Raw genomic sequence first — 26302 nt, 5'->3', positions numbered from 1 at the left:
GTTTCCGATAGATATCCGTTTTGAGGCATCTTAGTGAATCCATACTGATTGTTAGATCTAGGAAGCAGATCACGTTCTCATTGATCTCTGATGTAAATTTCATCCCGATCTGATTACAGTTCAGTTGGTTGACGAATTCCTTAAATAGATCCTTACCTCCCTCCCACAGGATAAGGATATCGTCAATAAATCTGCCCCAGTATGATATATACTGGGTGTACTTGGTGTATTCCTCGGAGAACACTATGGTGTCCTCCCACCATCCAAGAAAGAGGTTGGCGTATGAGGGCGCACAAGTCGCCCCCATCGCGGTCCCCCTGACTTGGTGGTAGAAGGACCCATTAAAGAGGAAGTAATTGTGAGTAAGAATGAAGTACAACAGTTGGAGTATGAACTGATTGTGTTCTCTGAACTGTATCGCCTTAGTGGTCAGAAAATGTTCGACTGCCTTCAGGCCCAGCTTGTGCTCGATATTGCTATACAAAGACTCCACATCTAGACTAGCAATCATGGTGGTATGGGTCAATGGTAATTCCTGAATTTTCTCAATGATATCCTTCGTATCACGTAGATACGAGGGAAGGGCTACAACAAATGGCTGCAGCATCTTATCAATGTAGACGCTGCAGGATTGTGTGAGACAATCGCAACCAGAGACAATCGGTCTCCCTGGAACAGGGGATCGACATTTATGCACTTTTGGTAGAGCATAAAATGTGGCTATGGTAGGATGTTTGTTGTAAAGAATTTTATATTCATCGTCACTAATCAGGTTCGCATCTTTGGCTTCAGAGAGAAGTAGATTCAATTCACTGATATATTTTGATGTGGGGTCATTATGGAGGACTTTATAGGTGTGTCTATCCGATAACAATCGCATGACCATGTTTATATAGTCCTTGGTGTCCATGACGACTGTGTTGCCCCCCTTGTCAGACGGCTTCACTGTCAGATCATGGTCATTTCGAAGTTCCTCCAGTGCCCTCACCTCATCAGTGTTCAAATTCTTGAAAATGTGTTTCCTGTCCATTTTCAATCCTTCAATGTCTCTAGAAACCAGTTGTACAAAGGTTTCTATATTTTTATACTTAGAGAAAGGGGGGGTATGTTTAGACTTAGGTCGCATATCTGTAAGTGGTGCTCTTATGTTGAGTGAGCCTACAGTGTTTTCCTCTTCCAGGGTGAGAAGTGCTTCCAGGGCTTGTGTTTCCCTCTGTCTAAGTCTTTTTTTGTCCGTGTCTGCCTCTTTGTGCCACTTGTGTAATGCCAACTTTCGTGCAAATAAATTAATGTCCTTGATCCACAAGAACTTATCGCTGGGGGGTGTGGGTGTGAAAGTGAGACCCTTCTGTAATAGTGCCAAGGTGTGTGGAGAAAGTGTTTTGGATGACAGGTTGATAACTAGATTTTGTGTGGAATCATGTATTGGTGGGGGGATTATTTCATGTTGTGCCCCCACTTCTCGCGATCTCTCTGTGGTGCACACAGGGCTTGTGTGCCTAAAAAAGGTGACGGTAGGGATGTGGTTGTAAGGTGTGGGATAATCGAGGTTTGAGTGTTGAAGGTAGGTAATTGCATCGTGGTCATGGTGGAACGTGGTGTTTCTTGTGTAGATCTTAGTTCTGTGCTCTGCAGTGGTGTCATTATCGGGTTGAGGGGACACAGTGAGTTGTTTACAGATGAGAATGAAGATGAGGTAGATGGTTGTGGTCCTGTGGAGGAAGAATTGTGGGCTACTGTACATACTGGTCCTGAGGAGCGGCTGTCTAAGTAACTAGTGTTATTCGTTGTTCTCTTATGATGCGGTGACTTACGGCTCTTGAGATTTTTACGTTTTGTACCCCCCTGTGGATTGGGATGGTTAGACCTAGAGTCTTCTGTACTGGAGAGATCAGATTCCGAGATGTCTGTATACACTGGTTTTGTAGAGTATCTTTTGTTACGTTTTTGATTACTTTTCTGAGGGTAGACCTGCCCTGATTCAAAGTCCTTTCTGTCACGCAGGTATTTTTGATGTTTTTTATCCTTTATGTCCCTTGTGAGTGTATCTATGTATTTTTGGAGTTTATTTTCAAGCGATGAAAATTCAGGGTGTTGCCTGAATTTCTGTATATCCTGAATGTCCCTTTGTAATTTCTCTTGTATTCTACAGAGGTTCTGTTTCTCATATATGCTCAGGTATTCAATCATGCGTAGGGAATTGGATGTCAGGATGGTTTGCCAGCCCTTAAGAAATTCCGGGTCTTCCTGATGTGAGTTAGGGGTGATCTGTATCCTGAGTCCCCTGTACACTAATTTCTGACTTAGGTAAGTTTCGAAGCTGACCACTTCCCAACTTGCTCTGATATATTGTTTGTATGTTTTATTGAGGTCATTGAAGGCTAGGTGAATATCACTCTGATTCAATGGCAGGTCCTGGGTGGAAAAGACCTGTGCAGCCTGCTGTGTAATAGTCTCTAGACTGATAGCCTGTGATAGAAAACCTGCCATAGCCAAAGTGTGTGATGGTAACACGAGACACACTATTTATCCTGCGTGTGGTGCAGCTGTGTAGGGGCTTAGTAACGTGCACTCAAGAGTCCCGTCTTGGCAAAGACTGGGAAGGTGGGAGTAAATTCCCCCGTGGTCCTGTAGTGGAGAGTTAAAGCTCCAAAATAATCAAATTTTACTAAAAGGAATTGGACCAATTGTCAGGCAGGGTTTGTTACTGGAAAGAGATACAAAAACCGCCCTAGGGCGGCACAAAGGAGCCCATATCCTGACAATAAGGAGTGGCGATTAAAACTTAACTTTTATTTATGAGCTAAAGTATATAATATAGGGTATGAATAGATACTTGGTGCTCAAAACAGAATTCGTGATTTAAAAGCACAAGTGTCCTAAATGAGGTGGCCTTAGGGTATAGGATCGTAGATCTGTGTATATAGTAACATCGGAGTGGGCTGGACTCGGGTAGTGATAGCTAGTATGGCAGATATACAAACCTGAACGCTATGGGTTATTATCATTTAAACCCAAGCGTTGATTCCTGTGGTATGGGATCAGTGAGATCCCAGACTTATACAGGAATCTATTGCGGTATCCACAGCCCACAAGACCCTAAGTCTATCCAGCCTACAAAACCAAGGTACCACCCCTAGATAGGACCACTGCAATTTAAAATAAGAAAAGAAATTAGCCCCCCGACATGTTTCGCCAGTGACCTGGCTTCATCAGGGGTCGGGCTAATACTAATCGGCGGCGCTGTCTCGCCGGGTATATAAAGATCTTAGCCCCTCCCCTCTGAGGGTATTTGACCTATGGGTGAGGCGGTTGCTCGCCGCCACCTACTTTTCTAAAGTGATTGAAGTGTAACAGAGGTGGGTGGAGCCGAAATCCGTGCCAATGGAGCGGGGCCAGGGGTGGTGCTACCTCAGACAGCTGACAGCATCTCTCCGCCGGCCGTACTCCGGAGGCAAAGTACCTGGGCATGCGCAGTCGTCTTCACCGCTGAATCAACACTGCCGAACCTGTCATGCGCACACTCGCTCGCAGGGATTGGTGAGTGTCATCGCCAGCTGTCTGAGGTAGCACCACCCCTGGCCCCGCTCCATTGGCACGGATTTCGGCTCCACCCACCTCTGTTACACTTCAATCACTTTAGAAAAGTAGGTGGCGGCGAGCAACCGCCTCACCCATAGGTCAAATACCCTCAGAGGGGAGGGGCTAAGATCTTTATATACCCGGCGAGACAGCGCCGCCGATTAGTATTAGCCCGACCCCTGATGAAGCCAGGTCACTGGCGAAACATGTCGGGGGGCTAATTTCTTTTCTTATTTTAAATTGCAGTGGTCCTATCTAGGGGTGGTACCTTGGTTTTGTAGGCTGGATAGACTTAGGGTCTTGTGGGCTGTGGATACCGCAATAGATTCCTGTATAAGTCTGGGATCTCACTGATCCCATACCACAGGAATCAACGCTTGGGTTTAAATGATAATAACCCATAGCGTTCAGGTTTGTATATCTGCCATACTAGCTATCACTACCCGAGTCCAGCCCACTCCGATGTTACTATATACACAGATCTACGATCCTATACCCTAAGGCCACCTCATTTAGGACACTTGTGCTTTTAAATCACGAATTCTGTTTTGAGCACCAAGTATCTATTCATACCCTATATTATATACTTTAGCTCATAAATAAAAGTTAAGTTTTAATCGCCACTCCTTATTGTCAGGATATGGGCTCCTTTGTGCCGCCCTAGGGCGGTTTTTGTATCTCTTTCCAGTAACAAACCCTGCCTGACAATTGGTCCAATTCCTTTTAGTAAAATTTGATTATTTTGGAGCTTTAACTCTCCACTACAGGACCACGGGGGAATTTACTCCCACCTTCCCAGTCTTTGCCAAGACGGGACTCTTGAGTGCACGTTACTAAGCCCCTACACAGCTGCACCACACGCAGGATAAATAGTGTGTCTCGTGTTACCATCACACACTTTGGCTATGGCAGGTTTTCTATCACAGGCTATCAGTCTAGAGACTATTACACAGCAGGCTGCACAGGTCTTTTCCACCCAGGACCTGCCATTGAATCAGAGTGATATTCACCTAGCCTTCAATGACCTCAATAAAACATACAAACAATATATCAGAGCAAGTTGGGAAGTGGTCAGCTTCGAAACTTACCTAAGTCAGAAATTAGTGTACAGGGGACTCAGGATACAGATCACCCCTAACTCACATCAGGAAGACCCGGAATTTCTTAAGGGCTGGCAAACCATCCTGACATCCAATTCCCTACGCATGATTGAATACCTGAGCATATATGAGAAACAGAACCTCTGTAGAATACAAGAGAAATTACAAAGGGACATTCAGGATATACAGAAATTCAGCCAACACCCTGAATTTTCATCGCTTGAAAATAAACTCCAAAAATACATAGATACACTCACAAGGGACATAAAGGATAAAAAACATCAAAAATACCTGCGTGACAGAAAGGACTTTGAATCAGGGCAGGTCTACCCTCAGAAAAGTAATCAAAAACGTAACAAAAGATACTCTACAAAACCAGTGTATACAGACATCTCGGAATCTGATCTCTCCAGTACAGAAGACTCTAGGTCTAACCATCCCAATCCACAGGGGGGTACAAAACGTAAAAATCTCAAGAGCCGTAAGTCACCGCATCATAAGAGAACAACGAATAACACTAGTTACTTAGACAGCCGCTCCTCAGGACCAGTATGTACAGTAGCCCACAATTCTTCCTCCACAGGACCACAACCATCTACCTCATCTTCATTCTCATCTGTAAACAACTCACTGTGTCCCCTCAACCCGATAATGACACCACTGCAGAGCACAGAACTAAGATCTACACAAGAAACACCACGTTCCACCATGACCACGATGCAATTACCTACCTTCAACACTCAAACCTCGATTATCCCACACCTTACAACCACATCCCTACCGTCACCTTTTTTAGGCACACAAGCCCTGTGTGCACCACAGAGAGATCGCGAGAAGTGGGGGCACAACATGAAATAATCCCCCCACCAATACATGATTCCACACAAAATCTAGTTATCAACCTGTCATCCAAAACACTTTCTCCACACACCTTGGCACTATTACAGAAGGGTCTCACTTTCACACCCACACCCCCCAGCGATAAGTTCTTGTGGATCAAGGACATTAATTTATTTGCACGAAAGTTGGCATTACACAAGTGGCACAAAGAGGCAGACACGGACAAAAAAAGACTTAGACAGAGGGAAACACAAGCCCTGGAAGCACTTCTCACCCTGGAAGAGGAAAACACTGTAGGCTCACTCAACATAAGAGCACCACTTACAGATATGCGACCTAAGTCTAAACATACCCCCCCTTTCTCTAAGTATAAAAATATAGAAACCTTTGTACAACTGGTTTCTAGAGACATTGAAGGATTGAAAATGGACAGGAAACACATTTTCAAGAATTTGAACACTGATGAGGTGAGGGCACTGGAGGAACTTCGAAATGACCATGATCTGACAGTGAAGCCGTCTGACAAGGGGGGCAACACAGTCGTCATGGACACCAAGGACTATATAAACATGGTCATGCGATTGTTATCGGATAGACACACCTATAAAGTCCTCCATAATGACCCCACATCAAAATATATCAGTGAATTGAATCTACTTCTCTCTGAAGCCAAAGATGCGAACCTGATTAGTGACGATGAATATAAAATTCTTTACAACAAACATCCTACCATAGCCACATTTTATGCTCTACCAAAAGTGCATAAATGTCGATCCCCTGTTCCAGGGAGACCGATTGTCTCTGGTTGCGATTGTCTCACACAATCCTGCAGCGTCTACATTGATAAGATGCTGCAGCCATTTGTTGTAGCCCTTCCCTCGTATCTACGTGATACGAAGGATATCATTGAGAAAATTCAGGAATTACCATTGACCCATACCACCATGATTGCTAGTCTAGATGTGGAGTCTTTGTATAGCAATATCGAGCACAAGCTGGGCCTGAAGGCAGTCGAACATTTTCTGACCACTAAGGCGATACAGTTCAGAGAACACAATCAGTTCATACTCCAACTGTTGTACTTCATTCTTACTCACAATTACTTCCTCTTTAATGGGTCCTTCTACCACCAAGTCAGGGGGACCGCGATGGGGGCGACTTGTGCGCCCTCATACGCCAACCTCTTTCTTGGATGGTGGGAGGACACCATAGTGTTCTCCGAGGAATACACCAAGTACACCCAGTATATATCATACTGGGGCAGATTTATTGACGATATCCTTATCCTGTGGGAGGGAGGTAAGGATCTATTTAAGGAATTCGTCAACCAACTGAACTGTAATCAGATCGGGATGAAATTTACATCAGAGATCAATGAGAACGTGATCTGCTTCCTAGATCTAACAATCAGTATGGATTCACTAAGATGCCTCAAAACGGATATCTATCGGAAACCGACTTCCACCAACAGCTTTTTACAGTGGCAGAGTTGGCACCCGCAACCACTCAAGTCAGGTATACCGATAGGACAATACCTGAGGGCACGAAGAAACTGTTCTGACGATGCCCTGTTTAAAAAGGAATGCGACAACCTCTACCGTAGGTTTAGGAGTCGGGGTTACCCGAAGAAATGCTTGTATAAAGCTTATGCGAGAGCCAAGAACACTGACAGGAACACACTGTTTGCCAAAAAAGACCAACAACCAACTGAACAAATTGTCAGATGCATCGGTACATATGATGCATACGCTGAGACCATTAGGAACATCATGTCTCGCTATTGGCCAATACTCACGGCTGACCCCGACCTAGCAGAAAAACTAACAGCAAAACCCACTATCACCTATCGGAGAGGCCTAAATCTACGCAATCTTTTAGTACACAGTCACTTTAGTGAATCATCTGAATCGGCCCAGAGACCAAGGAGCACTTTACAAGGTTCATATCCCTGCGGGTCCTGCTCGTTTTGCCCGTTGATGCTAAAAACGAAAACATACACTAACCCAGTAGATGGTTCTACCTACACGATTAAATACCATCTAAATTGTAAAAGCACAGCTGTGATATACGTGGCACAATGTACCTGCCCACGATGGTATGTGGGCAAGACGATCCAACAGCTCCGCAGGAGAATATCTAGTCACATCAGCTCCATCACGACAGGGAAGGATACCCCGATCTCCAGACATGTGAGACTGCATCATGAAGGAGATGCCAATGTCCTGCGTTTCTGGGCCATAGATCAGGTCCGATCGGGACCCCGACAGGGAAACATCGACCATAAGCTTCTACAGTTGGAAGCCAGATGGATCCACCGACTTAAATCCCTGAGCCCATCGGGCCTGAATGAAGGCTTTACCTTCGCAGCATTTCTCTAAGGGGCCACTTACGTGCATCTTTATCTTCTTCATTTTTTTCAAAAAGAAAAAGGGAAAGGGAAAAAAAAAAAAAAGAAAAAAAATTTTTTTTTTTTTTTTTTTAAAGTTTTTTTTTTTTTTTTTTTTTTTTTGTCTTTATTAGAAGTGGTATTGTATACCTCATCACTTCTTAAAGGATGGATATTCATTACTTGGTGTGCCAACCAAGAATTCTATACCCATATACCCCTCCCCCTCTATGCACCATTTTACTGACCTAGGATATTATATGGGAAATGCTCAGAAGTATACCTACCTAACCTAGCGGATGGGTGCATTTTGCCTGATCTCCACCGTGGCGTTTGTGGACAGAGTGCCTGAGCGTGCGCAGTCAGCTCTATTGCTGACAGCATCTCTCCGCCGGCCGTACTCCGGAGGCAAAGTACCTGGGCATGCGCAGTCGTCTTCACCGCTGAATCAACACTGCCGAACCTGTCATGCGCACACTCGCTCGCAGGGATTGGTGAGTGTCATCGCCAGCTGTCTGAGGTAGCACCACCCCTGGCCCCGCTCCATTGGCACGGATTTCGGCTCCACCCACCTCTGTTACACTTCAATCACTTTAGAAAAGTAGGTGGCGGCGAGCAACCGCCTCACCCATAGGTCAAATACCCTCAGAGGGGAGGGGCTAAGATCTTTATATACCCGGCGAGACAGCGCCGCCGATTAGTATTAGCCCGACCCCTGATGAAGCCAGGTCACTGGCGAAACATGTCGGGGGGCTAATTTCTTTTCTTATTTTAAATTGCAGTGGTCCTATCTAGGGGTGGTACCTTGGTTTTGTAGGCTGGATAGACTTAGGGTCTTGTGGGCTGTGGATACCGCAATAGATTCCTGTATAAGTCTGGGATCTCACTGATCCCATACCACAGGAATCAACGCTTGGGTTTAAATGATAATAACCCATAGCGTTCAGGTTTGTATATCTGCCATACTAGCTATCACTACCCGAGTCCAGCCCACTCCGATGTTACTATATACACAGATCTACGATCCTATACCCTAAGGCCACCTCATTTAGGACACTTGTGCTTTTAAATCACGAATTCTGTTTTGAGCACCAAGTATCTATTCATACCCTATATTGTATACTTTAGCTCATAAATAAAAGTTAAGTTTTAATCGCCACTCCTTATTGTCAGGATATGGGCTCCTTTGTGCCGCCCTAGGGCGGTTTTTGTATCTCTTTCCAGTAACAAACCCTGCCTGACAATTGGTCCAATTCCTTTTAGTAAAATAAGAAAATATTCCCCACACCATGACACCACCACCACCAGCCTGAACCGTTGATACAAGGCAGGATGGATCCATGCTTTCATGTTGTTGACGCCAAATTCTGACCCTACCATCCGAATGTCGCAGCAGAAATCGAGACTCATCAGACCAGGCAACGTTTTTCCAATCTTCTACTGTCCATTTTCGATGAGCTTGTGCAAATTGTAGCCTCAGTTTCCTGTTCTTAGCTGAAAGGAGTGGCACCCGGTGTGGTCTTCTGCTGCTGTAGCCCATCTGCCTCAAAGTTCAACGTACTGTGCGTTCAGAGATGCTCTTCTGCCTACCTTGGTTGTAACGGGTGGCGATTTGAGTCACTCTTGCCTTTCTATCAGCTCGAACCAGTCTGCCCATTCTCCTCTGACCTCTGGCATCAACAAGGCATTTCCGCCCACAGAACTGCCGCTCACTGGATGTTTTTTCTTTTTCGGACCATTCTCTGTAAACCCTAGAGATGGTTGTACGTGAAAATCCCAGTAGATCAGCAGTTACTGAAATACTCAGACCAGCCCTTCTGGCACCAACAACCATGCCACGTTCAAAGGCCCTCAAATCACCTTTCTTCCCCATACTGATGCTCGGTTTGAACTGCAGGAGATTGTCTTGACCATGTCTACATGCCTAAATGCACTGAGTTGCTGCCATGTGATTGGCTGATTAGAAATTAAGTGTTAACAAGCAGTTGGACAGGTGTACCTAATAAAGTGGCCGGTGAGTGTATATTTTTTTTTTTTTTAAACCTGGACAACCCCTTTATGGGAGTGATCCAGCACCCAAATAATGCAACAAGGAAAAATCTGCATTACGTAGATCATGATATAAGATTTCCAACCATTCTTGTTTCCCAGTTTTTGTTTTCTATTTTTATCTTTATGCATATGAGATGTTCAGGGCTCCAGGGGCGGAGCTGTATCTACTGGTGCTCCCGTTTTCTTCTCTCTATGTCTTCTGTCTACAACAGGGGTGTCAGTTATTTTATAAAGGAGGGCAGCTGGCAGCTAAGAATTGTTACCTGCCCCCTGCACATAGAAGATTATTTACAGTAAAATAAAACGGACTGATCACTCGCACACAGGAAATATATTGTATGTCTGAAAAGCTTATACGGTTTATACTGGTGGGGTGATTTGGGTGCTGGTATCTCTTTAAGCAATGGTGAGAAAACAGAAAAAGTATTTGAGAGTAGCACTTATCAACCTTTATCTATGATTCCTACGTGCTACCACATAATCTTCTACACCAAAGAAGAAAAAATTTGTAAACAAGAATTTTTATATATACTGGATGTGGGCACTAAGTGTGAACTGTCACAGACTTTGTTGCAATTTAAACAATAAAATTTTAATATGAAAAAACATTCAAAAAATAAAATAAAAATCATTAGATGACATACAATAAATATTATGCACTTATATCCAATTGTACAATATTATTCTAGATGGTTTCTGAGAAAATGTCCAATAGTGTTTCGTCTTAGTTTGAAGTTAAATAGTGTAGCATTAGTCCTATTATCAGAAAAGATATTTGTAATTTTAGTATGAACTAAATATCTTTTCTGATAATATAATAAGAAGAAACACTATTGGACATTTTCTCAGAAACCATCTAGAATAATATTGTACAATTGGATATAAGTGCATAATATTTATTGTATGTCATCTAATGATTTTTATTTTATTTTTTTTTTAATATAAAAATTTTATTTTTTAAATTGCAACAAAGTCTGAGACAGTTCACACTTAGTGCCCACATCCAGTATATATAAAAATGGTGAGAAAACCCCTTTAATACAAAATGAAGTCTACAATCTGATTTGTTACTGGGGGTAATACTGTATACACTAAATGTGACCCGAATTTTCATAGATAAGGTACAGGTGGACATATTAAACAGACTAACAAACACACACATAACACTTACCAGGCAAATTATCCTCATGTTTCCTTCTAGGAGAAAAGAATATTAATAGAAAGGAAATTAATATTTGCTCTGTAACAAATCTGTAAAAGATCTGGCTACAAGCCTATATACAATGTTAGATAACCTATATACAATGTTAGATAATCTATCAGTGTGCGCTGATGAATGATATAGCAAGTCAGCGCTCAATCAAGATGAAATGAATGAAATCTCTATAACGTATATGATCATTAGTTTTTGCACTATATATAATAATGAAGTATTCAATCCTTGTAACCTGTACATGAACTTACAACGTGTACAAATGGCACATAGGGTATTAAGATACTAATAGTCGTAGCTCTGACACTGTGATGGGTTCAATGTGTGACAACTGTAAACCATCGAAAACTGACTCTGAAGGTTCAACTGGTTTCCTGCATTTCCGACAGCAAGAATAACTCCGCATGCTGCTCTATCCCTGCTGCCAAAATCTAGGAAAACTGATGAAAACTATTGAAGCAAATGGGAGCCGAGCCCAAAGAAATATTTGTACAGTAAACAGCGGCGCAAAATACTGTCTGTGCTGCTTCTAATACAAGGTGAGTGCTCTTACTTGTGATGGAAGGGTAACTGCTGGCTGCTTATAGGTACAAATGACAATTCACAGTTATCCGGTCTGTAAAAGAAAACACTAATTATTATTAAATCCAAAAAAACCTTAATTGGAAGCTTATTACTATTAAGAGTATACAGATACATCTATTATCAGAGGAGCAACTGAGAAAATTGTACACAGTGTCCTATCTGCAGGCAGCATGTTATAGAGCAGGAGAAGCTGAGCAGATTGTACACAGTGTCCTATCTGCAGGCAGCATGTTATAGAGCAGGAGAAGCTGAGCAGATTGTACACAGTGTCCTATCTGCAGGCAGCATGTTATAGAGCAGGAGAAGCTGAGCAGACTGTACACAGTGTCCTATCTGCAGGCAGCATGTTTTAGAGCAGGGGAAGCTGAGCAGACTGTACACAGTGTCCTATATGCAGGCAGCATGTTATATATAGGGCAGAGGAAGGGGAGATGTTAATATTTAGTCTCATATGTGTTATAGAGCAGGAGAAGCTGAGTAGACTGTAGTTTATGTTCTATCTTACCAGATTAACAGAGTGTTCATAGCATCCTATCTGCAGGCAGAATATTATAGAACAGGAGCAGTTTAGCAGACTACTGTAACCTATTCAAAGGTCACAAAAGCTTAACTTATTAATATTTCTGCTCCATCTAAGCTTGCAAGTCCAAAGGGGGGTCTAAATCTGCATATAAAAGTTATTCTATATTATTATAATATTAAGAATATTAAGCCCACCCCCATGAAATATAATTAGCAGGCTGAAGCACGGGGACAAGATGTCCTGAGCTCTGGGCTGCTAATTATTCCCGCCTCTCGCGTGATGTCACCTCCCTCTCCCAGCATCTTGTCGCCGTGCTTCGGTCTGCTAATTATAATTCTTTTCTAAGCGATTCTGATGTGTCAACGTTAAAGAAGACCGAGCCGGAATCGTAAATACTTTCATCAGAGTGGTGGGGCCAATCAGACCCTCGATAGGCTCTAGATTTTATCCCAATCCCTATGTGTCATTATGCTAATTTTGGCATAGCTGAACCACTCCATTCCCAGGAAATCTGTGCTGTTAATTTTGGCATCCAATGTGCTAATTGAGCTTTCTCTATTGTCTGGTGAGTGGGCCCAGACTGTCTACTCCTCCCGAGGAACAGCCCCCATGACAGTAAACAGCCTGATTAGCATTCTGGGTTCCCAAACTAACAGGAATGATTGCTTGGGAATGAAGGAAGCTGCATCTATTAATCAGTGGAGGTTTTAGTTGTAGGCGGAGAATGGTCCTATTTAACCTCTGAACTCATCAATGTGAATAATACTACTCTATGCAATAATAGAAAAATAAACCAACTTTAGACTTGCAAGGGTTTTAATAACTGCAAAGTCTCTTCTCTGACTAGAGGGCATCCAGCGATGCTTTTCTGCAAGGGCGAGACTCCGTCCTCCAAATCCAAACATTGACGAGAAGCCGAACCGGAGGAGCTTGTCCTCAGTGCTGAAGGTGCAGGCGTCCACCGGCTGGATGTTTCCTGAAATGTTAACATGGATTGTATGTGATTTAAAGGGGTTGTCCGCTTTCAGCTAATAATTGATATTTTTTGCAGAGTGAAAACTTTATTTAATTTTTCAATAGACTTTCTGAATCATTTCCGCACATTTCCACTACATCTCTGCTTGCTGTTATCTAATCACATCACATCACATGACCAGAGAGCAGGTTTTATCCACAGGAAGTAACCAATGAAGCTTCCTTGAAAAGTGTAAAATATACTATCATGTATTGAAGTTTAGATGCTAAACTAAGCAACTATGGGCAGGTTTCAGGAGAAGAGGACAAAAATGGTGCCACATCTACTATATAGAGCAGCTACTTAACATGTTGTGCTTTGTATCTGAACAGAGGATGTAGGAAGTGTATCCTATAGTAAGATGGCCATTGATGGTCATTATTAAAATAATATTAAAAAAAATTTCTGAGGAAAGCCCTTTAATATTACTCGGTACCAGAGAAGAATCCTTACCCATAATGATGTGTAATGCTGCAGTCACCGGGTGTTTAATGCCATGAAGAGAATAAGCCAAGACATCGGTGGTGCCTGGAAAACAATACATACAGGTTATAACTCAACATGTGGAATCTATATACAACTTTAATGAACATGATATCTACAAGAGCTCCAAAGGCAACATCTTCTACACAGAATCAATGGGTCTCTAAGCTGGTAACATTGTGAGTATTGAGGGGTGTGTGACACCCGAGACTACCACAAAGCAGGAGGAATGCAATACTTGGAGGAGCACAGTAGATTCTCTGTATAGTGGCTATGCTTGGTATTGCAGCTAAGCTCCATTTAAAGGTCCTTTACAGGACATCTACCGCCAGGATGATAGACTGTATGCAAACGAGCCTGAGGGACTCCGGGCTCCATTGACACCTATGGACCCTGATGCCCCTCGGGCTCATTTGTATACAGTTCTTCATCCTGGCAGTAGATGTCCTGTAAAGGACCTTTAAATGGAGCTTAGCTGCACTACCAAGCATAGCCACTATACAGAGAAGCCAGAGGACATCTACCATCAGTTGCATCAGATCAAACCAGCAATGTGACAGATGGACGCAACATCATCGGCCTGTGGAGCAGGGAAAGATCTCACCAGGCTGATTAGTAGGGACGGACCCCTGAAGGTTTGATATTGGCCAGGTACCTTCATTCCCCTACTATAACAGCATGTGTGGGAGGCACCGGGATACCCAGAGATTCGGAAAAACCGCAGCATTTTTTTTTTAAAAAAGTGTCGCGGGACTCGCGTTTACCTTCACCAGGAATAGGCCGGTGAACTTCAGTGCATTCCGGTGGGCCTCGGCGGACTTCAGCGCAGCAGCGACACCTGGTGGACGTCGGAGGAACTACCTTAGTGAATCCCGGCCGGACCCGAATCCACTGCAGAGAACGCACCGCTGGATAGTGAATGGACCGGGTAAGTAAATCTGCCCCAATGTGTTATCTCCAAATAAGGTGGAACACTACTAATCCCTGCAAAAACTTTATTACCCTATAAGCGCCTTCCTGTTCTTGTCTTTCTATTCTGTCTTTCTATTGATGACATATCCGAAGATGAAAAAAAAACAGACCTGAAATATCCCTTTAAGTAGAGGACATTGGCAATTATTCAGACTATTTCTTTAGGAACAATGCAGGGAATATTTTTTTCGCAGGGTAACAAAACCTATTCTACTCCGTCACCATAAAATCTTGTATTTTATCATATCACACATGACATAAATGGTAAGGTACGAGACAGGAGTAAATACATAAATTCTGTGCCATCAGACGCCACAACCTCCGTATAAGATATTTTTCAATTTAGGAAAATAAATAGCTCCAGACATCAAGCGAGGAAGATGAATCCAAGCGAAAATTGCAAGACAGAAATAAAGAATGTCCTTGGATGAGAAAGCACTTTCTGTACAACAATTAAGTTAATTAACCAGATGACATGAATATTCATGAGGCTGTTAATGTCTCCCACACCAAGGAGATAAATGTGATGTAATGAGTTGCCATCCAAGCATGTCTGACATCTTCCTGAAAAGCTAAGCAGCACTTCACCACTGATCCCAATGTTTCCAGAGAGATCTTAGAACATCTTAGTATTATATAACATAGGGAACATAAGACACCGCCATGTTTATGTGCTTCATGCCTGGCAGTGACGGAGCCTTTTTGGCTACTTATCTATGGATTCCACAGCAACAAATGCCAATGGAAATAGCCAGAAGAGCGGCTCCAGGCCTCGCCATATGCTCATGCATTAACAATAGGTGACAGGACAGTCTTTCCTATATCCTAGAAGTATACTGCGGCATACTGATATGGCCCAACAGAAACACATTTATAGTGTAGTAGTCTAATTCTAATCATTTAATAATCTAACTTTTTTTTTTTTTTTACAAAATTTCTCCTGTTAAAAACACAGTTCAATCTGCAGATGGGAAGCCGAGCTAAGCGTAGCACTCTGCAATTTCAGTTAGCTCCATAGAGATTAATGGATCAGAACCGTCATGCGCGACCATCTGCTCCATTAGTCTGAAGGAGCGACGAAGGGTCCCCTGGAGGTACTAGGGACCCTATCAGTCCCCTTGTTTGTGATCTGGGTCTCAGAACTGAGATCCCCACTAATCAGCAAGTTAGGGCTTATCCAGGGGATAGGGCCTAACTTTTCTTCGTGGGAAAACCCCTTTAAGTTGGCATCTTTTATAAAAATCCTCAGATTTAAAAAATCAATTTCTACTTGAGAGAAATCCACCCAAATGTATGAAAAATTTTATTAACAGAGACATTGGGGAGACACCCAGTCCCCCATCGGAGTTTACCAAAAGTGCAAATGCACTGTGCCGTGATTCCCTAAGATCGTGCGCCCAATATCCTGTATGTGTCGCTTCCCCGCTCAGGTCCGATAGAGTTCACCATCTTTTTAGTGGTGCATCTAAGTGCTTGGCTTCGCAACACAATTTGAAAGTTAATCCTGCCCTCAGTCCTAATCGGTCGGATCGTCCGACGGCACGCCCCCTAACTTGTGTCGCATGGAAGCCAGCGCAGCTGTGCCAAAAAAAGTTTGCGTGCGGCAAAATCCCAGTGCAGACACTTGTTAAACACCTGTGCAAGCCGTGTAATCCCTAAAAAAGGCGCACATTCCGACGAAAGTGTGCGACGCGACCCTTAGCAAATGAGCCCCATTGCCTACTCAGATGTAATTAAAGTACATCTGTAAAGTATAAAAACTTTTGCCCAACTTTGCACTAAGCAAAAATAAACGATTCTCTAATTTACTATCGTTAACTATCTGCTGGTTTTTAGCAGCTAACAGAGGTTTTAACTTGCCCCCAGGCTAATCTCCATTTGTCATGCTTTCTTGTTGCCATGGGAAACCATATAGTAAAGCTAGAGAGGACAGGAGGCTCATCACATGCTTCAGGCCGGCCAATCACAAAGATGCTGCCCTGCATCATTTGAAAGTACTTAGTTCAATGCAAAGGACCTGTAGTGATGTCACAAGCATGTGACTCCTCACATGCTTCAGATCGGCCAATTACAAACCTGCTCTCCCCAGTTGTGCTCACACTATTTTTTGTCAGTAACTTTACAGTTTAAACTTTAAAGAGAGCCATAAAGGAAAACTAGGCTAGGATATTAAAAAGGGAGAAGAATATCGGGAAAGACATCGCTCTGGCAGAATGACTTTCCACTATGAATAACTCTCAAAGAACACTATTTATACAACCATAGCAAATGCCTTTATAAAATTTTAAGAAGATGGTATCTGTCCCCACGACAACTTGCTCGTATTTATCTGGACAAGTCCAATTTATGCTGTAGAGGCTGTGGTTTATCAGCTTATATCCACCATTTATGGTGGAAATTCCCCAAGCTTTGAAAGCCTGCCATTTAAATTAACCCACATAAAAATACTTTACAAAATCTATGAATAAAAAGCATTGCCTTATCCCTTAATGGTTCCAATCAGTTTGTAAACTTATATGCAAATCACCTGAATTGGGTCCAGTGATATTAATGGAGTCCTGCATATTACAATTGATATGCATTGCCCCGCCTCCTTGTTCCTGATTGACAGGTCTCACTGCTAGGACATGTTGCTGTATGGTACTAGTACTTAGAGACCATCTGCCAATATTCAACTACAGATATATACAGCTGTGTTCACTTAATATTAGGGGTAGAAAAAGATATGTCAAATGTGCAAGTGTCTTGCTTAAGGGAGAGCTGTTACATCATTGACCACTTTATATCACGTGACTAGGGTGATGTCATCGAAGGTCCTTTACCCAGTAACATTAACCTAATGAATGTATCTGATCATACATAAAAGACTTCTACTCTTCCCAATCCTCCATGGAAGCATGCTGGGATTTCATGTGATCAGCTACATACATAGGGAAGATGTTAATGTTACTGGGCAAAGGATCTTACATGACTGAATAGTACGGAGGCATAAGGTATGGAGAGGAATAGATGGGAGGATCCTGGAGAGCAGGACACGCCCCCTCTGATGCCAGGTATATAAAATAAAGTTGATTTTATGGGGATATAAAGGAAACAAGTTTTAGCTAAAATAAGGGTGTCATTTAGTTAACAGGGATCTATGGGAATCTGTCAATAACTGTATTTGTGAAAAAGTGATAAGTTCCCTTTAAGTCCTCTGCTTAGTAACCGGTAGCCTTTCCTTTTTTCCTTTCTTTCCATTTTTTACTATTCCTCTTACAATGATGGGGATCTAGGTGGCAATCTGTAACAAAGTAGTTTATCGTGTATTGACAATGTTAAATGACTAGTATAGGAGGATGTTGGTGTGAATATATTGTATGTATTTTTGTTTATGCCGTATACTATGCAGGACAGATCCTGATTTGAGACACTAGCCATTGAGTGTTACAAATCGCCCTGACTGGATCCTTTTAAGGAAGAAGAGTACTACCTATCCCAAATGCAAACAACATCCTACCATACGGTATAATAAATATGCCTCACCATGATGTGCGGATAAACACTCACCTGTCGGTATTATACCAAGAGGCAGAGGAGCTCTGACAGGAGAGAGGCTTCCATTTACTGTCTTCCCAGCATCCATCTGGGCTCTAAGCAAAAGACCATGAACCACTTCACTGACTGTTCCATCACCTCCAACACAAACTATCCTGAAGAAGAAAAGAGAGAAATAGAAATGGAATTATTGGTTCTGGTTATAGTTTAAAGGAAATCTACCACCAGGATCATAGAGTGTAAACCTAGCACACTGACATGCTAGTGTGTGCTCCCTTTTTCCGGATCTGATCTTCTTTTAGCTTCTTATGCCCTTGTTTTTACAAAAAAAGCTTGATTATGCAAATGAGCCTGACGGACTCCAGGTTTCAGCTGTGGAGCCCGAAGCCCTTCTTGCTCATTTGCATAATTTGTACAGCCTTGTTTTGTGAAAACAAGAGAATTGGAAGGTAAAAGAAAATCAGATCCTGCCAGAGGGGGAACCCACCAGGAAGTGTGGTAGGTTTACAATCTTTCATCCTGGTGGTAGATTTCCTTTAAATGAAAGAGGTTTTAGATGAATCTGGGAAACCCACTAGGGGGAAGGGGGAATAGAAAAAAGAACACATGCTTACCCTGCTCGGGCTCCCAATTTCTGCTACTGCTATATCTGTTTGCAACCCCTGGGTCGGGGTTGAAGGTTTTGGGGGTCATGTGATCTACTTCATCCAATGAGTGGTCTCCTTGGACCAGTGGACAATGTAGGAAGTGAAGTCTCCTGGAAAATGGAGTGACATCCCGAAGTCACTCACTGGATGAAGCAGTTCCCATTACCCACTATAACTTCTGGTCAGATCTGGACTGGGGTAAGTACGTGTCTTTTTTTCTTACCAAGACTCCTGGAGGGTTTTCATATTCATCGAAAACTGTTTTAACATCTGAGAGATGCCTAAATTGTGATAAACACGTTATGCAATTTTTTACCATATTATATTGAATATTACATTATATTATTTAACATTTTATTAGGAGAACGGGGAAAGTGACTGCTTAAACAGAAGCTAAACTTTAAGAAAGTAGAGCGCAGCAGCTCAGTCTAGTAAATCATATGTCACGGTGATCTACGTGCTTCTGTGTAATCTATCATCATAATATTCTACCGCTTTCCTATGACTTATAGAGGTGCTGGGAGGCCGTAAACATTATAAATAAATAAAGTCATAATTTAAGAGGTTGTTAATTGCTATTAATATGCAAGGGAAGTAATTACTTGCATGCATTTGTAATGACGATTTATTTTACATTGCTTCTTTATGGCGGTATTATTTATACTCCACGATTTAGACAGCACAGATTACTTTGTGGGCAATGTTTTTAGAAGTGGACGTACTTATAATTTACTCTCCCCCTGAGCTATAGGAATTACTAAAATTGCATTACCAAAGAAACTTTTAAGCATTTAAGGGAAGAGGATTGTATTGTTACAACACAGGAAAAAAAATGTGATGAAGGGGCTTGGTCGGGGAATACAATAGAGTCCAATATAATAATAAACGGAGAGAACAGTGTCCCGGCACCATCCGGCTGCACAGACTCTCTTCCCGGTGGGGTCCGGTACGGATCTTGGCAGGTAAGGTTTGCCTTATTGCACGGTAATCCGAGTGATGGTGCTCAGCTAGAGCAGTAAGAGTACATGAATAAAGTAAGCAGAATACAGCGGCACTCGCCAGTTTTGTGCGAAGGAATCTTTATGTGTACATAGGCAGAGCGGGGCTGGGCAACGGGCCGTTGGCTTGATGATGCGCTAGACTAGCGCGAAACGGCCCGTCGCCCGGCCCCGCTCTGTCTATGTACACATCTCAATAAAGATTCCTTCGCACGAAACTGGTGAGTGCCGCTGTATTCTGCTTACTTTATTCAGAGTCCAGTATAATCTAATGCATTTTTTGATCCGAATTGAATAATACATGTCATGACCACATGACCATTTACACCATTATATATTAGCATCAATCCCTCCAAATTCCATGGCAACCTATCATTTAAAGGGATCATACTGATGACCTCATAGTAGTTCTGTAGTAGTCCCCAACCAGCACAGCTCCATATACTGTAAAGTGGCCAAAAATGATACTACACAGGTAATCCTCACTAATATGTATATTAGTAAACTTCTTAAATTCACACAATTGTGTAATTGTGCATTTGTAAAAGGGAACCTGACATCAGGTTTTCCCCATTGGACCTAATGACAGGTTCCCACAGAAGTCTTCTCACTGTTTCTTAGTTAGTTTTTGTTATATAAATCCATCACACATGTCTTAAAGAGAACCCGTCAGGCAAATTAACCCCCGGAAATAAATATATTGTTATAAACTGCCATTAGAAAGCATTGTCTCTATCTCTTCATTGTCCCTCTACATGCCTGTAAACTTAAGCAATGAGGCCCTAAAGCTGTATGTAAATGACCTGTGAAATGTCAAATGAGTCATTAGCATATTCAAGCTGTCCAGCTTATTCATGAGTGGGAGGCACAGCCACAGCCTGTATAATGATGTGAGGTATAATGGCGTAATGGCTCCTCCGTGTGCTTCCTGGTGCTGGTGCCCCTGCAGCCTGTGTGTGTATGAGATACTCCTATACACATGACTTACAGCCTGTATAATGGTGTGAGGTACAATGGTGCAATGGCTCCTCCATGTGCTTCCTGGTGCTGGTGCCCCCTGCAGCCTGTGTGTGTATGAGATACTCCTAGACACATGACTGACAGCCTGTATAATGGTGTGAGGTATAATGGTGTAATGGCTCCTCCAGGTGCTTCCTGGTGCTGGTGCCCCCTGCAGCCTGTGTGTGTATGAGATACTCCTATACACATGACTGACAGCCTGTATAATGGTGTGAGGTATAATGGTGTAATGGCTCCTCCATGTGCTTCCTGGTCCTGGTGCCCCTGCAGCCTGTGTATATGAGATACTCCTATACACATGACTGACAGCCTGTATAATGGTGTGAAGTATAATGGTGTAATGGCTCCTCCAGGTGCTTCCTGGTGCTGGTGCCCCCTGCAGCCTGTGTGTGTATAGGAGAGATACCACAGCTCCAGGCAGTCATGTTATAGCAGAAAATGTCAGGTCCTTGTGTAGCTGATGTCTGTGTATTAGGAGGATGCACCATGTCAGCAGATACAGCACAGACACTGGCAATGCTTTACTATACATTACACACAGACATGAGCAGGGGGAGGAGAGGGGAGGGGTAACGGGTGACATCACAACCTCTGACCATGTGACCATCCGATCGCTTGCGACACAATATCCAGTTAAATACCTGTCACAGCCTGAAAGGAGGGGGGAATGGGGGAATTTATACACCATGTGACGACTAAGACAGCACAGATTAATTTGTGGCCAGTACTTTCAGGACATAATTAATTTAATAAAGATATGAACGAGGGATTTTTATAATAAAAACTGAATAGAAAACAGTGAAAAGATTCTGTGGGAACCCATTTTAGGTCTAATGGTGAAACCCTGATGATAGGTTCCCTTTAAATACTAAATAATGTAACTGAATGTATTATTAGCTTTGAGAACCCATTACTGGTATATATAGAGAATGAAAAACATGAGCACCACGGTGTAATTCTAGGCAGGCTCTTCCCTGTGGTCGGCATAAATGCCTTTCTCGTCTTCAAACCCTTCCTCTTGTGGATGGCATCGACCCATGATTTCTCTCATCAATTTACCTAAAACTTCCAAATGAGTAATTGATTTTTTAAACTGTGTTGTGATAATGTAGGAATAAAACCTCAGTGAAGTTACAAGGTAATTTTATGTTTGATACTGTGATGTTATAACTCTGTGATTTCTCTGCAGAGAACACAAAGACCAGGGATAAGTGTTACCCAGTCCTGTCCTAGTTACATTCTAGTCACGTTATATTCATGGTATACACCAGTCCTGGAAAATAAACAATAATATAAAGGCTTAAAGGGGTGATCTGTAAATTGCTATTTACATTCTTTGCTGAAGTGGAAGTAGTGGAATTCAGTAGTGGAATTCACCGATTTTTTAAAATAAATAATATATATAATTAATAATTACATGGCATGAGTTTCTATCACATTTAATGGTAACTATCATATAGACAGCACCGTTTCCCTATTCGTGGAGCCCCCCTCCTGTTTTCTCTCTATCATTCCTTAAAAAGTCCCCCCCCCCATTTCTTCTTTAGTTTTTCTGCACAAATTTGTGGCAAGATCACAGCTTCCATAGAGGTCTATTACACCTGGTCAGCTGTCCCATCATAGATAATGCAGGTCCTTTTTTTGACCGTATTTGCAGCATGGCCACTCAGCTTCCTATGGAGAGGGTAGGGGTGAGCAGCGGTCAGACACGGCCGTTTCCAGGAGGTCTACTCTGTATTTTATTTTCTTCTTTATTACTCTGCCCTGGCTATAAGACCTCATGCACACAAACATGTTTTTTACTTTCTAAGGGCTCATGTACACTGCCTGGTGTCCCCGTGCATGAGCCGGAGCTGAAATCTGTGATAAATACATACGCAGTTGTCCTTACTCAATGCTCTATCTACTTAATGTTTCTGAAACTGTTGGCGCTATGTAACCGTTTTTAAAAAGTTTTTTTTTTTAATGGAGTATCTGAGCACTAACCTAATACCGATAACTATATGAAATCCAAAAGTAGTGGGACAGTGGATGTGCTATCGGTGTTATACAGGTGCAAGCACAGGTATTAGTGTTGGAAAAATGGCAATGAACTATAACGATAATGAACAGATCACAGGCTGGGCAGAAAAAGAGGCAGAGTAGCACTTAAGGGTCTAAGTGCACACCTCCAACGTAATAATATTTGAAAAAATCTTTTTTTTCATTAAAATGGTACATCTATGGTTAACTAACTAAACTGTTGTCCAATATTCGGATCCCTTTGACTAATGAGAAGTGCATGGTTATTACACTTTGATGACAACTCTACTCTGTCTGCAAAGGATCTTATAGCTCTCTAAACAACCTACGGTTATAAATACCATTTTTATAAAAAAAAAAAAGATTTTTTCAAATATTTTTACGGTGGAGGTCTGTTCATTATCGCTATAGTTTTATGTTATATGTATTTTAAGTGTATATTTTACGTTGGTATATTGCACCTTTGACCCTTCCTCCAATGGTACATACCATTTTTTGATTCTAATGATCATTTGCCTAGTTTTTAGATTCAAAAATAAATTCATTTTATGGGTTTTAAAAAGTTTGTTGGAATTCGTTTTGTTACTTTAACGTATATTTAGGGCAAGTTTCTAAGCAGATGTAAAGGGGTTGTACAGAGTTTGCAAGCTGTCTCATACAGAGTGGGGGGAGATAAGAAGCTATCAGACTTCTCACCAATCACGAGAATGGGACCCACTACTTATCAAGAGAACCATTCTATAGTATGGGATTGTCAGAAATCGCAGAGCAAAATGCTTGGCTCTTGTCTGACACTGTTACCATAATATCATAGTAAATAAGGTTAGAAAAAGACATCAGTCCATCAAGTCCAACCAATTAAATTATACTGCGATTCTTCAGAAGAAAGCAAAAATCCTGCAAGGCTGATGCCAATTGGCCCAAAGAAGGGAAAAATTCATTCCTGACCCCTAATAAAAAGTTTTATACAATTTTATTCCCATACAATGTGATATTATTGTTATCTATGAGCATGTACAAATTATCAGCCATTATAAGATCTTGTGGAAAACAGTTTCACAGTACCACTCCTCTTACAGTGAGGAATCCCTGTCTATGATGATGGTAGAACCAACTCTCCTCTAGGTGTAGTGGATGCCCCATGTCTATGATGATGGTAGAACCAACTCTCCTCTAGGTGTAGTGGATGCCCCCTGTCTATGGTGATGGTAGTACCTCCTGCCCTCTAGGTGTAGAGGATGCCCCTGTCTATGGTGATGGTAGTACCTCCTGCCCTCTAGGTGTAGAGGATGCTCCCTGTCTATGGTGATGGTAGAATCGCCTCTCCTCTAGGTGTAGAGGATGCCCCCTGTCTATGATGATGGTAGAAATGCCTCTCCTCTATGTGTAGTGGATACCCCCTGTCTATGGTGATGGTAGAACCTCCTCTCCTCTAGGTGTAGAGGATGCCCCCTGTCTATGGTGATGGTAGAACTGCCTCTCCTCTATGTGTAGTGGATACCCCCTGTCTATGGTGATGGTAGAACCTCCTCTCCTCTAGGTGTAGATGATGTCTCCTGTCTATGGTGATGGTAGAACCGCCTCTCCTCTAGGTGTAGAGGATGCTCCCTGTCTATGGTGATGGTAGAACCGCCTCTCCTCTAGGTGTAGAGGATGCCCCGTGTCTATGGTGATGGTAGAACCACCTCTCCTCTAGGTGTAGAGGATGCCTCCTGTCTATGGTGATGGTAGAACTGCCTCTCCTCTAGGTGTAGAGGATGCCCCCTGTCTATAGTGATGGTAGAGCCGCCTCTCCTCTAGGTGTACAGGATGCCCCCTGTCTATGGTGATGATAGATCTGCCTCTCCTCTAGGTTTAAAGGATGCCCCCTGTCTATGGTGATGGTAGAACCTCCTCTCCTCTAGGTGTAGAGGATGCCCTCTGTCTACGGTGATGATAGATCTGCCTCTCCTCTAGGTTTAAAGGATGCCCCCTGTCTATGGTGATGGTAGAACCACCTCTCCTCTAGGTGTGGAAGATGTCCCCTGTCTTTAGTGATGGTAGAGCTGCCTCTCCTCTAGGTGTAAAGGATGCCCCCTGTCTATGGTGATGATAGAACCGCCTCTCCTCTAGGTGTAGAGGATGCCCCCTGTCTATGGTGATGATAGAACCGCCTCTCCTCTAGGGGTAGAGGATGCTCCCTGTCTATAGTGATGGTAGAACCACCTCTCCTGTAGGTGTAGAGGATGCCCCCTGTCTATGGTGATTTTAGAACCGCCTCTCCTCTAGGTGTAGAGGATGCCCCCTGTCTATGGTGACGGTAGAACCACCTCTCCTCTAGGTGTAGAGGATGCCTCCTGTCTATGGTGATGGTAGAACTGCCTCTCCCCTAGGTGTAGAGGATGCCCCCTGTCTATGGTAATGGTAGAATTGCCTCTACTCTAGGTGTAAAGGATGCCCCTGTCTTTGGTGATGGTAGAACCTCCTCTCCTCTAGGTATAGAGGATACCCCCTGTCTATGGTGATGGAAGAACCACCTCTCCTCTAGGTGTAGAGGATGCCCCGTGTCTATTGTGATGGTATAACCGCCTCTCCTCTAGGTCACAGGCCGAGGTATAAACAGATCTTTGGAGAGATTCTTGTACTACTCGTTCAGGTATTTGTATATTGTAATGAGGTCTCCCCTCAACAGTCTTTTCTCTAAATTGAATAATCCCAAATTTTGTAATCTATCATTGTATTCTAGTCCCCCCATTCCCCTAATAATCTTGGTTGCTCTGCTCTGCACCTGTTCCAGTTCTACTATGTCATTTTTATACACTGGTGCCCAAAACTGTACACAATGGCCAAGTTTTAGTAAAGCCCCTGCACCAATTTTCTGTCGGACTTTGCAGGACTTTAAATACAGCAAATGAGTTCACAGTGACTTAATACAGTGTACAGTGGGAATAGAAAGTATTCAGACCCCTTTACATTTTTCACTTTGTTTCATTGCAGTAAATAGGTAATATTAAAAAAGTTGATTTTTTTGCTCATTAATGCACACTCTGCACCCCATCCTGACACAAAAAAAGAAATGTAGATATTTTTGCTAAGAAAAACTGAAATATCACAGAGCCGTAAGTATTCACACGCTTTGCTCAGTATTGAGTAGAAGCGACTTTTGAGCTAGAGCAGCCAGGAGTCTTCTTGGGAAGATGCAACAAGTTTTCCACACCTGGATTTGGGGATCTTCTGCCTCTTCCTTGCAGATCCTCTTCAGTTCCCTCATGTTGGGTGGTGGATGTTGGTGGAGGCCATTTTAAGTCTCTCCAGAGATGCTCAATTGGGTTTAGGTCAGGGCTCCTA

The 26302-nt window shown here is 42.7% G+C and overlaps 1 protein-coding gene across 1 annotated transcript in view; it reads right to left on the bottom strand.

Moving 5' to 3' along the window:
* CERKL (CERK like autophagy regulator) overlaps positions 1-26302 on the bottom strand; it is a 100644-nt gene that overhangs the window by 6116 nt on the left and 68226 nt on the right. The window contains exons 5-9 of the mRNA XM_072121583.1: positions 18301-18443; positions 13750-13824; positions 13080-13257; positions 11727-11789; positions 11132-11157 (exon numbers count right to left, since the gene is read on the bottom strand). Of these exons, the coding sequence (XP_071977684.1) occupies positions 11132-11157; positions 11727-11789; positions 13080-13257; positions 13750-13824; positions 18301-18443 (485 nt within the window). The remainder of the gene's footprint in view (positions 1-11131; positions 11158-11726; positions 11790-13079; positions 13258-13749; positions 13825-18300; positions 18444-26302) is intronic.

Source organism: Engystomops pustulosus, chromosome 8, assembly GCF_040894005.1.
Source record: "Engystomops pustulosus chromosome 8, aEngPut4.maternal, whole genome shotgun sequence".
In the NCBI taxonomy this organism is placed as follows: domain Eukaryota; kingdom Metazoa; phylum Chordata; class Amphibia; order Anura; family Leptodactylidae; genus Engystomops; species Engystomops pustulosus.
Note: the sequence above shows the minus strand (reverse complement) of the source record. Positions and strands in the feature narration are given on the sequence as shown.